Source organism: Fistularia commersonii, chromosome 29 (assembly GCF_037954325.1).
Source record: "Fistularia commersonii isolate RoL2024-O1a breed Wild chromosome 29, RoL_Fcom_v1.0, whole genome shotgun sequence".
In the NCBI taxonomy this organism is placed as follows: Eukaryota; Metazoa; Chordata; class Actinopteri; order Syngnathiformes; family Fistulariidae; genus Fistularia; species Fistularia commersonii.
The window spans coordinates 5960491-5976354 of NC_141312.1; the positions used below are offsets into that span (position 1 = coordinate 5960491).

General features: G+C 41.4%; 1 protein-coding gene across 3 annotated transcripts in view; it reads right to left on the reverse strand.

Annotated features, from left to right (window-relative positions):
- The window catches only part of caln2 (calneuron 2), a 33357-nt gene continuing 17493 nt past the window's right edge, over positions 1–15864 (reverse strand). For all 3 annotated transcript variants that reach the window (XM_086177308.1, XM_086177307.1, XM_086177309.1), the window contains exons 5-6: positions 6371–6524; positions 1–3645 (exon numbers count right to left, since the gene is read on the reverse strand). In XM_086177308.1, coding sequence (XP_086033434.1) covers positions 3518–3645; positions 6371–6524 — 282 coding nt within the window. In that variant the 3' untranslated portion in view covers positions 1–3517. The remainder of the gene's footprint in view (positions 3646–6370; positions 6525–15864) is intronic.

Below are 15864 nucleotides of genomic sequence, written 5' to 3' on the forward strand. Positions count from 1 at the left end.
TTAGTTGTTTGGGTTTTTTTTTTAATAAAAACAAGGGTTTATTGCATAAACATATGTATATATTTAAGATTAAACAGATTTAATTTGTTATTTGCATTTTTAAATATCCATTCCGTTGGTAACTATTGCTCTTTTCATTGTCCTTTTTCTAAGCAGCATGCCAAGGTTGTATTACCGTATTTCATTTCATTTCTGTACAATCTACAAGATAAAAACATGTTTTGGTAAAAACAAATCTCATGGAGCAACTTTCAAAAACACATGACAATCGTGAACCGATTCTGTCTTTCCCGCAGATGAACACTATGATCATGTAAACTTCAAACGTGTTGATCAAAGGTCTATCAAATAAATCTTCCCTTACATAACCGCGCCAGGATGGCACAATTACTGGAGAGTCGGTGAGATAAAGTGATCTATGCTGGTTTCAAAAAACGGGCCGCGGGGCTGAAAACACACAAGAGCGGTGAACACACAGCGGATCAGGGAGATGTCAAAAGTGCTGAGGATGTCAGACAAAAATGAAATAAAATCAAACAAAAAAAAACTGACTTTCCAGGATAACGGTAGCGTACATTATACAGCAGTTTACATAGAACTACGAGGCAGTGAGAACATTCCATAAAAAACATAAAAATGTGACAGAACAGACGTTATTTTGTACTCATTGTCCAATTCAACCATCGCCGGCGAGGCCTACAGGCGCCACCTAAGATGCCGCGAGACAGAGACGATGATTAGGTGACCTTGTATTTGCATATTTATGAAAATGCCCTCTCCTGCACTCTGATTTGATTAATAGCTGGTAGAAACTAGAAAAAATGGCTATTACGGTATAAATTGGATATTCAAATATCTGACAGGAACCTACGTTTAAACCAAGGCTGCGCCACCACAACGAAATATTAAATGGTTCTCCCCGTCTTTCAAAAAAGACACAGAAACCTTAACAACGACATGCATACCGATTTACAGTATAATACACTTTTTCTCTGATACTTTACCCTACAAAGCTATTCTTTTTTTTTTGTTATATTTAAAACGAAGCCCTCTCCCATCCTGCCATCTCATTTAGCGGAACATCATCTGACATTAAATGCAAATAATCTATTTAGTTTACATTTACTGAGGCAAGAGACAAGAAACCTTTTTTTTTTTTAAAAAAGTAAATTCCATGACGTCTGATGGGAGCACCGTGCACGTTTGGGGATTCAGTGGCTTTCAGTGTTGCAATCTGTCGTAAGAAATACCCATAAGTCAGTAGTACTTTGTGGAGAGTTCTGAGTGGCTTTCCACATTTATGCATGGTATTCTGGGCCAGATCATTTGAATTTAGGCACAGGTTCCTCCTCGAGGGCACCAGCTGATAGGTGACACCTAGAATTTAAAAATGCCTAGCCTTTAAAAATTTTAAAACATCATATTTCCTACACTAACAAGAAATTTTGAAAGACAAAAAAATGAAGCCAATCAAATTAAGTAAATGTTGTGGTCTGTTTTGCTGAGGACACTCCTTGTTATTGTACAGGAACAGTATGAGGTCACCAGAAAGGACAGTTTGAGGTCACAGTCGGAGAAGTTTTAGATGCCTGTAGAAGGTACTTGGAGTTGCCATGTTTCTCATATAGTCAATCTCATTTTAGGAACATCAATGAATCTATGATATTCATATCTGATCGCACATCTGTCGGGGTTTATCTGACCTTGATTATTTCAGATCGAGGACCATCCTTTACAGGCCCCGGGGCAGGGAGACTACAAGGTAAGTCTTTAAATGAGTATCAAACAAACAAACAATCAAACAAACGGACGAATAAACAAACTACTGTGAGGTAATTTTAGTTTTAAAATATATCAGGTGATTCAGAGGAGAGGAGATAAATATGTTATGATCATATGTATTGTTATTATCATCATTGTCACTATCATTTTTATTACTATCATTATAACATTATACATTGTGATATTTCCAATGAGTCATTCTGTGCCATTCTGTGGATGTTAAATCTTGGAGGGCTCAGTTATAACAGAGGGGCAACATGCTTGTACACTCCGGCCTCTTTCTGCAAATCCTTACGTTTTATATGCTCGACAAAACCGCACTTTGCACCATAAAACATGGCCAAAACAGCAGAAAATAGTCAAAGCACTGCTGCGGTTGAGCCACCCGGTCTTTCTCATCCGATCCTGAGATGTTTTCTTGCACACCAACGATTGGATTTAAGGGAAAAGAATGTCTCTGCCACTACAGATGGTAAACTTTCACAAATGCGGACCAAAATCACCCGTGTGACATCGACACAACACACAAAGCTCAAATTCATTGGTGTTGTTCCTCAATTCTGAACACCTTGTAAACATGGCTGGGTTTAGTTGCAGTTCCCCTTCAATCCAATAGAGGGAAATCTATTCCATAGAAACAGCTGCAGCTGCACTTACAGATCTACTGTATGTGTCCCTGATGTAGCTTACCAGTGTTCTTCCCTTCATACATTCTGCATTTGAGAGGATTTATACACGCACAAGCTATATACTAGTCTATATACAGTGAAATCAGTGGGACGCCAGCAGTGGTTGGCAGTTCAGTGCGAATACAGGCATGCGCTAGTGAGGCCTTAAAGTAACACATTTGGGCAGTTTTACAATGAGCTGCTAAAGTAATATATTTTCCTATTTATAACAACCCTGGTCCTGCATCAACCACATCTCCACTGCCACAGAATAGATGGAATTTTTTTTTTTACTTAAATATTCCCTCCCCCCCTCACACGTAGCATGTGATTTTGTATGCAGATGACACTGTCTTTTATACGCTTCGATCAAACTATAGAGATAGCGGGACAGCAGTGATTCTGAAGTGGTCCCTCGCTGAGTACTGAGTTGTGCTCCTTATAGATACACAAAAAGGCTTCACGTGCCTCCGGATAAACGAATCGATCCGAGGATGTAGACGTTTTTGACGTGTGAAATTTCTACCTAACCGTTTGAAATCAGAGAATCGTAATGCTTTTAAACACAGCACCGTGCCCAACGATCGGTGCTTCCACATTCACTCAGGTCACATTCAGTGCAACTGCTCTGGGGATAAGTATGTCCTTTATAACTATTGTTTGCTTTTGAAATTAGGAATGGCTCAAAGCACCTGATAAATGTTAGAAACCTTTCCAGTAATTAGAAAATCAAGTTTAAAGGGTGGTCCTGGTTTTGAAAACAGTAAAATAAACCTATTTTTGTCACTTTTTTTAATATAAAAACATTTTTTTTCCATTCAAGGTTCAATAAGTCCAGTAATTTTACACATTGACATGCAAAACAAACATATTTCTCTCAGTTTAACTTACGTTGTCTACCTCTATAGGTTAAAAAAAAAAATAAAATAAAAAAAGGGGAAAACAAAAAACCCACACGTGATTGTTCAGGGAAATGCTTGGGTTGTGGCTGGTCCAGCTTTGGCTGCAAAGACAAGATGTGAGGTCATGGCTGTTCTGTCCACTCCCCATGCTCACAGTGCAATTGGTTACTCCATGCCGTTCCGCAGCATCTGGTTGGCGGCGATGAGCATGACACTGATAATGAAAGCCATAGCGAAAGCGCAGATAAGGCTTTTCCTGACGCACGTCTGACGATTCTTCTTCTTAGGATGGACTGAGGGGGGAAAAATAAAACACAGGCAAAGAGTAAACTTGGCCATTGACTGAACATCCACATTTCTGCAAAAAAACAAGATGTAAACAACACCTGCTCAGGTCCCTGCATCCATGCACACCAGGTTAGCACTATGGTGGAAATCTTTTTATTATTTTGTATTTTTTAACTATATTTCAATCTTGTGAATCCACTCACTCCTCCAAGAGGAAGCTGTAGCCCCGTGTTTTGAGGACCAATAGCAATTAGCCTGACAGTGTGTGTGCAGAGGGGGGGAGTAAACAGATAAAATTTTCATCTTTGGATGACAAATTCTTCATGAGCGTGGCGCTGGAACAGAGAGACACACAGCTCAACCTGGAAGAAAAACCCGAAAAGCCGGGAAACCTGTCCGAAAATCATATTAACATATTGGACCAAATTTAAAGCGACTTCCCGGGGTGTGCAGGGACCAGAACGTACTGCGGGCAGCTGTGAAAAAGTGCCAGCTTCACTCCGAGGCTAAAAGATGGTAAGGAATCACGCACAAAAGGGGGAAGTTGAGGATGTGGGGAAAGGGATTAAATGTGTGGAGGAGAGGAGTGCTTCTACTACCTTTTTCATCCCTTCTTTATCCTCCCCATGGCCACTTGTCCTCTTTCTAGTCCTCTTTTCATTCTCCAAAACTCCATGGTAACCCCATCCCTCATCGCCAGAAACTTTGTGAAAGAGAGCGCCAAGCCAGCAGTTCCCTGATCCATTCTTTAGCCTCTTATCCTTTCCTCACTGTCCCTTCTTAAGTTTCTCCATTTCCTCCAATATATCTCTTTTAACTCTGAAACTGTGGGCCGGGATCCTATAGATTCATTAAGACTCTTGCAGTTTCCGAGCAGGTCTGATCTGCCTCTGCCTTTGTCCTGGTCTGGCTTGGTGGGAGTCTCTTAGCACAAAGGTCTTTTTTATTTCTCCCTTTTTGCACTGGAGCTAGATATGTGTTTTTTTCCTCCTCTCCTTGAGCAACGAAATCTAAGGTCTTGGAAAAAAAAAAAAAACCTCCAGCAAGAAATTAAGACGTTACCTGGAGGGAGTGGTGTCTGTCTTTTACATTACATTACATTACATTGTATTTGGCAGACGCTTTTATCCAAAGCGACTTACAATAGAAGACATAGGGACTGCAAATACACTTGCAAATACACGATGCACAGGAAATATACAGAACAGTAAGCTTGGTTTAGTGAGTTTTTTTTTTTTGACAAAGACATACACAAATGTACACACACACACACTGCATAGCCTAACTTGCTGCCTAACCTGATCTGGGGCATCAGCGCAGTGTGTCTAATATCTGTCTGTCTTCTAATATCACATTTGTTTTCATAACTAGCCTTCATTAGCATTTCTCTTTCAATCCACGCCCTGCGGATTAAAACGGTGTTCAATATTCCCACGGATTAATCGGCCACAGATGTGAGTAAACCTGTGACAGATCTTTTTATTCACTGTATCAAGAATCAATGTGACCGTTTGACATCCTGACCACTTCAGAACTTCTCTTATCTACAAAATCCCTTATCTTATCCGCTCTTATTTCCTTCCCTTTTAACGGTTTCCCTCAGCTTAACGTCTTTCCGTAAGATACCCCGAGATGTCTGGTGGCCTTAAATCACATCAAGTAAACTTAAATCTGTCCGTTTGTCTGCCACTTTGTCTTGAACGGATAGTTTGACATTTGCGAAGTAAATGAATTTGCTGATTGTGTATTTGCTAAAAGCAACACCCTCGCTTATTTGGAAGCAACGAAAAGCGGTGCAGAGCAAATCCAGGCTCTGCAGCCTCTCCCTCTTCGCCTGTCACTGGTGCAAGTGCAAAGGTAGCTGCAGGCTACGAAGTAAATTCCCCTGGTGTTAAATGTGCTGCGTCACACTAAATGGACTCTCCCGGAGTTTTTCCCAGTGAGGCTAACGCTGGGAGTGCCATTCTTTTGAATTTTGAAATAATTTCGTATGAAAGCTTATGAAGAGCGAAGCGGGGAAATGCATGAGAGATCACACCGGCGGGACTCGGTATCATGTGACCGCAGGGGCCGTCTGTTAGAGGAGATTTATATTCCCCAGCCTTCACCTCCCTGATCTGTGTCGAAAGCTGACAATATCCAAAGAATGAAATAGAAGATTAATCGTTCATTTTCTGTAATGCTTGTCCTGCAGTCGGGGTTGCGGTGGCGAGAGGTGGGGTTCACCCTGGATCGATCTCGGGGCCACACGCAGTATGGAGATGTATGGTGTCAACAGATTTGAACAAATCATCCGTTTTAGCTCCAGATCCATACAATATTAAGGTGAATTTCCAGATGCTTTTTTTTTTTTACGAATAAAAGAGAATATTTCATATCCAAGGGGTCAGAGAAAAACTTAACTGTGACATAATGTTCTGCTTTCTGGCCCTCGAAGTCCACGTTATGTGGTCTGACAAAAAATTGGTGTAAATTTAAGTGTACGAGTGATAAAACGGTAAGATAATGTGAATATATTTGGTTTTATGTTTTGTAGTTTGTAGTTTTATGTTTGTGGTTTACGTTTATCGGAATGAGGCCAAAGACAATTTTCCACATTGGGGGAAATAAGTGTCTTCCATATCTAAATCTTTTCATACACATTATATCGATGCCATTGTAATTTGCTATTTCATATGATTAATTGTGGCATGAACGAAAGCGTACGTAATAATTTATCATGTCCCTCACCTCCCTCGTACTCAGGGCAGTTCCCTGAGGTTTCGTTGAGGCTCTCCTCCTCGGTGATGATGATGTTCTCTATGTCCTTCATCGTCAGGTGATCCCGAAAGGCGTGGAACAGAACCTGCTTCAGCTCGTCCAGAGACAGCTGCTGCATGTCAAACTGCGGGGGCACGCGGCAATCGATGCGGGAAGAAAGAAAGAAAAAAAAAAAAAACTCACTGGGCTGACCTTATGAGACACATGTAGACGGTAAGAAATGAGTGTGAAATGTTGCACAGGGAGGTTATGCTTCATATATTCATGCTTTATTACCAGAGTGTGCACGGTGTAGCTGGGGTGTGTTGATATAAAAGCACAAAAGGCCCGGTTGTTTTTCAATGCAGGTGTTTTTACTAATCGATACCCATACCTGTATGAGCAGATTGTTAATCGTGTGCCTAAACCGACTCCCGACACTGAACCGCGTTTGACTTTGTCCTGTCTGCCGCGCAATATCATCACAGCTTTCCCGCCCCGCGTCAATAGACACCCGCGACCCTCTCCCTGCGTGTAGGCGAGCACGCACGCCGCATCTACATTGTTCAAATCAATGACAGTGAAATGGAATCAGTCGCTTCGTTTGGAAACGGCAGATGGACATGCTGAGGCAGACGAGGCAAAAGAAAAAGGGGGGGATGAAAACAGGAGGTGCGGATGGAGGGAGGAAGAGAGCGATGGTGTTAGATGGAAAAAATAGGAGAGCGGCGGTGGCGAGGTCAGAGAGTATTGGAGAAGTGGGAGACAGATGGAGAGGCAGAACTGGCAGACAATGCTGATGGAGAAGTAAAGAGAGTGCAGCGACGGAGAGATGCTCATTTTGCTTTGCGGAGTGATAATCCGACCCGTGCTCTGCTGCTTCACGCGCTGCTGTACAACCACAAACAGCAGCTTCGCGTCTCACCCACAACAAGTAAGGACACACATCCTGCATACCAAAGGAGAGCCGCCGATGCTACTCGGAATCAAATCCGCCGTATTTCTTTCGAGCGACATTGAACGTTTCCGTCTAAAATATAAATTTATATATATTACAACTCAACACACACAAATTATCATGCAGCCCCAGACAGCTGTTGTGGTATCAGCCAACTAAACAATATTCATAAATGAGAAAATGCATTTGTTATCGCGGAGCGAGCCTCTGTCGAGGCCGTGAACAATGACACATGAGCTCCGCTTGATTGCTTGGCTGCTGGAAACGGCCAGCTGAAAATCTGCTACATCCAGGGTTTCTGTGGTTACGTTTTAATAAAACTATACTGGCTCATATTCAATAAAAAAAAAAGAAATACTCCATCACTGTGCAGCGGCCTAGTCATCGCTTACCCCTCAGGCTGACTGGCATTCACGTCCTGCTGCAAATCCAGGAAGTGTATGGTTCATGATGCATTTGGATGAACCCAAGGAAAAGAAAAGGCTGACCACTTAGTGTCAAACTCCATCCCGTTCCCGGCCGCGTCATCCGTACGGGCGCCCTTCAAGGGCTCTTTAGTCAATAACACACTTGCTAAATTTTTTTTTTAATAATACATAATTGGCTCTGCATTTGAATATTTCTAATTGGGCTTGAAATGTTCTGATAGCGTTGCATTTTACTTAAAGAGGGGAAGCTATGACTCAATTCATTTCAGAAATATGAATGGGATGCAGTCTACGTCATTCACCAAAAGTATAATTTATTGGGTGTTATTCATTCTTGGGGTGCTCCAGCGGTACGCCTGCACCACCATGGATTCGACCCCCTCGGCCCCCCTGGACCCGGGGCACGGCACCTCCACTTTAGATGCGAGTCATTAAAAACTGAGTTATGTTTCCACCCTGAAACATTTTTTTGTAACTTTTAAACCTTTGGCAAGCTATTAGGAGATGGACACTTCTTTGCCAAGTATTCATTTAGGTTGTACTTTCACTGCTTCTAGAAAGTAGGATGAATTTATGCACCAGACTTGTGGTCCATCATCCAGCCTTAACCGCATGCTGCGAATACAAACGACTACTGACTGAGCCGGGATCAGGTCGGTCCTAAAAACTACGCCGCGGAAACGCAGACACGGCTTTCGGTTTCAGCATCTTCTAAGAAATTTGAGGAGTATATCCAGGCATAACCCCAATCCTATGCTTCAGTAACAACTGCCAAGAAAACCCGCCATTAAAAAAGCATTATACTTAATGTGTACACCGTTCAAATGGCATCCAGCCCTATTAACAGGTGTAATGTCAGTATCAGATAGTACATCATAGCGATCCATACCCTGAGACCAAAATATTGCTGCCATAAATACAAAGGTGTAATGTCATTGCCAAACTTGCGTGAAAATGCCCAGTGAGAGACACACCAACGCATGCACAAGTGTGTCTTAAAATCCAAATCAGCTGCTTGGTTCGTCTTTCCGATGCCGAGTTTATCGATCTGCAGCCACGGCAACCTGAGCAGAATATCTAAATTCCAGTGTAAGTCATTCATCAGTTCTACAGCCATTTAACTTACTTAACTTACAATGTGGTAGACGTGAATGGGGAATATGGCTGTGCGCACACACACACACACACACACACACACACACACACACACACACACACCGGTTGAGCCTGCAGCTGCTGATCCACTGAAACCTTAATTGCTCACACACTCACACACACACACACGCGCACACACAGACACACACACACTCAGACATATACTTGATGGAGCAAACGCAGAAGACTATCAGCCAACCTGCTATTGCAAATGCAGTGAGGAGCGGCTTCGTTAAACTGCTCAGCCTTTGTTTCGTTCCCCGTTGATGTCTGTCTCACGAAACAGCAATGCGAACATATGATTTGGACGCTAAAGTAAACCTAAATTGTTTTTTTTTTTTCAAAATTGGGCTTACTTGGAAATGGCCTTTTTGCCCTTCTGAGAGAATATACTTAAAGTGGATTGAGAGGATGTGCAAGACAGCCAATAAGAGGCTTTGAAATGCCACATTTATAAATTCCAAGCTCTATGACTAGACAAAAAAAATCAAAAAAATATACATTTTAATGCGAACAACAGAAACCCAACTAATTATACTTTCGATTTGCAACCTCAAGCCTCCGGTTTGATTGACGGATGCGTTAATACGAGGGCTAAAACCAGACAACAGTGTAATTTCAATTGTCAGCGATCTACATTTGCATAAGTAATATTTGTAAACAGATCATCAATATTCAAAGCGGCACTGATTGCCTGTGTAATTATTCTTTTATAAGTTTTTAAATTAAATGTATGGGAGGAAAATAAAAAAGAGAGAACAGAGTAGACCTTGAGATGCTCTGACTCATGCAGCTTTGTTTGGCTCTTCCACACGGGGAAACAGGGAGTGGCAGCAGCAGTCAGAGACACCCGAGCCACGTGATTTCTGCTCTACTTCTTGCCAAAGCTGTTGCTGCCTTGAACGGATGCAGGTGAATTGAGGTACAACTTTTTTGGACCGCAGCCGCAGGACAGATGAGATGACAGCTGAGGGCAGGAGCATGAAAACATACAATGTTCCTGTCCGACTGACTGAGGGGGGCAACAACCTGTTAGCAATGCACAGAGTGATTTTTCCTGCTGCCGGGTCTTTTAAACGCTGTCAGAATCACACAAACACACACACACACACACATACACTCGCAAACACAAAAAAAACACACACAGAACTCTGTTACTGAGATGCAAAAAAAAAAGACAGTTTTGCTTGTAGGGAAATTCACTGAACAAACTAAAATGTGTCAAGTGTGCGTTTTTTCGGTACAGCGGTGTCAAGCATTGTCAAACAAGGGCGCAACCACTTTGCACTGTCTGTTGACTTCATTTGAATTTAATTTACTCCTTATTTATTGCTATATTTATTTGAAAACTATAAACAAGTTGCAGCTCCGAAAGTCCCTCATTGTCTTTGCGGGTGGACTCGGTCTCATCCAAATATTTAAATTTCCCAAGACACTCAGTCCTCAAGTAAGGACATTACAGTTTGGCATTTACTGCTCCTTGTATTTGTTTGTACTTGAGTTAGACCAGAGTTCTGCCTCTGTCTGTGAGGTTGCTGATGCATCCATTCTTTCACTCATTCATTCATTCATTATAGATACCACTTATCCTGCACACAGAGGTCACGGAGGTCACTGGACCCTATCTCAGCTGTCATTGGGAGAGAAGCAGGTTTCACCCTGGACCATCGCAAGTTGATTGCAAAGAGACATACAATCATTCACTCACTCATTCTCATAAGAATGAATGATTGACTACTATCTCATATGAAGACATACAGATATTCACTCTGTCATTCATACATCATACAGGGACATGCAACAATTAACTTGCTCATTCATAACTTTCTCCGGCGAACCTAGCAGATGCTTTCGGACCGTGGGAGGAAATCTGAGAACCTGGAGGAAACCCATGCAGACAGAGGGAGAGGATGGAGATTTCTTGCTGTGCAGCGGCGGTCACACTGGCGCTAACCGCTGCACCAACATGCTGCCCCTACATTAAATCAGTATTGTCAAAAAAAAAAAAAAAAAATGGCAGCCATCGCGTGGCTCCTGTGGCTCAATCGGTTACATTTCACCTCCTCATTCGACAGAAAGGGATGAGCAGCTCCTGCCGTTCTTTTCCGGTTTGAAAGAAGGAGACGGATAAATTCGTAGAGGACGATGTGAAAGGTTTCATTGTTGACAGTTTCAGTGTCGCACAGAAGAAATGCATTCAAACAGTTTGCTATTTGAACAGTAACAAAAATGTTTTATGGCTTTTCAAGCGGGTTAATGGATGTGAAAAACTGGAAAGAGTGTGGAAAGAGTCCTTGTCATATAACCCGAGCGTCCCTGGAGATGAGGGTTTTTTTAATTACTTTGGGAGAAATTCATACTTTGTATACTTAATGGGTCCTGCTATGCTTAACACGGAGGACAGCGATGACGAGAACATTGGTCCATTTTTCAAAATGAAATGACATCAGTTTTACACACTTGTAAATTCAAAAGGGTCATGTTTGGCTCGACCGGCTCGCTGTCTTGTCACAGCTGTAGTCAAAAGCTGTGCTTCAGTCTGGCATTTCGTCCGGAGGGACCGATGACGGCACGGGGATTCTAATAAATATTCCATCTAATGCCGTCAGACGACAAAACAACAAATTCCATTGGATATCTACAGATCAATAAACAGAAATTAAACTCAACATTATTTAACAGAAAGCCTCAGCTCTCTCTCAGACAGGTGTTTAAGGTCACTTCGGTGAAAGTGGTAGAAAACATCGGAAAATACTGAAAAAAGGATTTCGTGATTTGATACGAAATATCGTCACCTTTTGACTGTTTCACATCGACAACCCCAGATGATTATTGATCACTTTGAGCAACAGAAATGCCAGCAGATGATGGATTATTCTCTCTTCATCATCACCATCATCATCACATGTTTGTCAACATACTGTCAGCTCGGTGTCTCTGGCTCTATAACCGGATATCACACATCTCTTATTCACCCTGATTCATTTGTATATCTAATCATACTTTGGGGAAATGAAGTACATATATATATATATATATATATATATATATATATATATATATACACACACACACACACACACACATATATATATATATATATATATATATATGTACTGCTCAAAAAAATAAAGGGAACATTTAAACAACACAATGTAACTCCAAGTCAATCACTATTCTAAATAAAATTGGCCATTTGCCATTTGGGAAGCAACACTAATTGATTGTGACTTGTTTTTTGGACATTATATCAAAGTTGGATCAGCTTGTACTGTGTTTTTCCACTTTAATTTTGAGTGTGACTCCAAATCCAGACCTCTATGGGTTAATAAATTTGATTTCCATTGATTTTTTTTTTTTTTGTGTAATTTTGTTAAAAATCATTAAACTATGTAAAGAACAAGTGACATATCAAATGGAAATATTTAATTCATTCAGATCTAGAATGTGTTATTTTAGTGTTCCCTTTATTTTTTTGAGCAGTGTATATAGTGTGTATGCATACATATACAGGACTGTCTCAGAAAATTAGAATATTGTGATTAAGTTCTTTATCTTCTGCAATGCAATTAAAAAACAAAAATGACATACATTCTGGATTCATTAAAAATCAACTGAAATATTGCAAGCCTTTTATTATTTTATTATTGCTAATTATGGCCTACATCTTAAGAAAACTCAAAAATCCTACCTCACAATATTAGAATATCATGAAAAAGGAATTTTTGTTTTTTTAATTGCATTACAGAAGATAAAGAATTTCATCAAAGTATTCCAATTTCATATATATATATATATATATATGCATACACACACAAAACTATGCACGTCATTGGTTCCTGAAATGGGGTGATGCACTCTGCTCTGTGCCGTCCCCGAATTGCGTCTCACATGAAACCCCTGTTCCATCATGACAGGAAAACAGCAGGGGGATTGGAGGCAGCGACCACTGACACGCCAGAGGAGCCAGGACGCATCAGTCAGAAGAAGTGGAGCTTACATGCCGTCCTTCTCCTGCAATCCTGTCTGCCCTCATGCAGCACAGGCTTGTTTTGTTCCTCATCCACCTGCCTGGTCCTCTGACCCTTCTCAAAAAAAAAAAAACTGTGAAAACTGCAGCCCGCAGCACTGCTTTCTCTTAGCTCCTCCATCTCTGGCAGTGATGTCACGGTCAGAAACTTTGAACTTGAACTTCTCTGACTCTAAAATAAGGTTTAAGTTGCACGTACACACGCCGACCAACAAAAGCAGAAGATAAGAAAGTCTGGGTTGCAGAAAGGGCGAGACCCATAAATGCAGAATAAGTCACATGATTTTCTTTGCTGTTTATCCTGCACGTGAGAGAGTTGGGGTTCACCCTGGATCGATCTCAGGGCCACAAACAGTATAGAGACGCACGACTGTTCACTTTCATTCACATGTCTGGACAATTTAGGGTCTCCAATGAACCCACTGCATGTTTTTGGACCTTGGTGGGAAACCGGAGAACCCTGGGGAACCCCAGGTAGGCACTGGGGGAGAATCTATTGACCAGTCAGAATTGAAGCAGGGACTTCTTGCTGTGAGGCGAAAGCGCTAACAACTGTGCCGCTGTGCTACCTTGATCTGCAAGAGTTTCAACATATTTGGGTGAATCATCCATTTTAGGTCCTTACAATAATAATAATAATAATAATAATAATAATGATAACAACAACAACAACAACAACAACAACAATAATAATAATAATAATAATAATAATAATAATAATAATAATAATAATAATAATAATTGCAACTCAAGAAAATATTTAGAACCAGTAACTCGCTTATTCATGTTTGGACAATCTAGTGCAGGGATGCTCAATACGTCGGCCGCAATCTACCAGTCGATCACAAAGGTAAAACTGCTAGATCGCATGACATTAAAAAAAAAATAGGCGTCAGCCAATCATCCATCGCATCACTTGATTGATATACAGGGCAGCCAGTCAGATGACTTCTGATTTTTTTCTGACACTGAGGTCACGTGGACAAACAACGGCGCGAATTGCAGCAAAACTAACAAGCTAGTTACCTCCAATTATTAGCCCTCTGTTTTTTCTCTTAAACTTAAGAAAAGGCATAAAATGAGTGGGGCAGCTGGACCAATTAGGAAGACAAAAACTTTCATAGGGAATGGAAGGAGGACTTTTTTTTCACAATGACATTTTCAAGTGCGTTTGCCTCGTCCGCCGGTCGAACATCGCAATACCAAAGAAGGGTAATGTGCAGCGGCATTTTCGGACCGTTCGTGGAAAATACGACACGGGCATCCCGCGGAAAAAGCGAGCTCAGAAAGAGAAAGGTGAAGGAACTAAAATCCCAGTTGTCCAGACGGCACTCGCTTTTCACGCAACATACTTCAAAAGCAAAAGCCTCGACCGAAGCATTGTTCCGGGCGAATCGTGTCATCGTTAATAAGGTCGGCTGTAAGCAGCCACTGTCCGGAATATGATTCAATTCAGTGCAAGTCATGAGAGAGAACTTGGGTAATTACAAAAAATGTACATCATTATTTTGTGTTGTGCAATATTGGCTCATGCTGTTATGCAAGGTACATCAACATACATTGTGCATATGTTAACAGTTAAGACGATTCATATTTCATTATATTTCTTATTCTTCCTCCTTTCTACTATTATCTATTACTGTTATGTTTTGTTTTTTTTTACTTGAAACTCTGGCACAACAATTTCCTTCGGGATTAATAAAGTTGTTCTCATCTCATCTCATCTCATATAAAGAATGTTTTGCTTTTTTGTTGTGGGTAGATCATTTTGACTTAGTTATTTTATGAGTAGCTTGAATGCTGAAAAAGTGTGAGCACCCCTAATTTAGGGTCTCTATTGAACCCGCCGCATGTTTTTGGACACAGATAGGGGGAGAGAACGGGGAATCCACACACATGAGATATTTCCACAAGGAGCCAGTGAACGCCTCGCTCTCGATGGCTGCTGAACGGAAACCGCAAAACCCGTGAGACTCCATTACGGCCAGGGGATGAAGACTATCTGCAGTGAATGCAAGCTCTTGGTCAATATTCCACAGGAGCCGCAAGATTTTCAGCTTCTGTACCCACATGCAGGTTCTGTTTTTATTACTTTCAACTAACGATGTACTTTTTAGGCCAAAAGGACTTTTCATCCACCGTTGTTGAGGATTTGTTATTTTGCAAAGTTCTAAATTTGCAGGCGACTCGCAACCACACGCTGCTTGTAAGAATTTAAAATGCGCCTGGTGTCTGGTTCCGGCAGGACCCGGTCACGGCCCTGACCCGGCCTTCCTGAGCCAGAACAATAGAAGGAAGAAAGCAACACCACGACTCAGTTTAGGCTTCAGCTTATTTGAATGTTTCTGCTGTAACGTTCACCTCCTCCCGGCCCTGGTTGAATCCGCGCTTCTATACCGGCGAAGTCACCGCAGCAAAACACATCTCGAGTGACTTGAAGCGACGGCATGTTTTCCACGCGCTGTGTACACATGATCTCGTGAGCGCGCCGACGCCAAACTGTGTTTTTCACACGGATGAAAAAGAGCACCTTCAGGCACGGTGTCTTCATTTGCAAAAGGCTTTCGGTCGCTTCCTTTTTCAAATCTAATTTACTTGCCGTCAGCAGAAACGTGTTAACTCGAGTCAGGAGTTTTGTTTTTTTTTTTTCCAGTGCAGATATGTGAATCTCCCTGAGGTTTTTGTCGGTCCGGAGGAAAATAAACAATGACGTTTCAGAAATAATTCAATTGTGTCAAGTCAAACAAGCGAGATGCAATCTCACGGATATATAAAAACAGATTCCACACACACACACACACACACACGCACACATAAAGAAGTGAAAGAGAGTTTAATAACACAAAAATGTGAACCTCCTCGTTCAAGTCAATCATCATGCAGCTCGCCGTGCAAGGATTATCTGAACACGCTC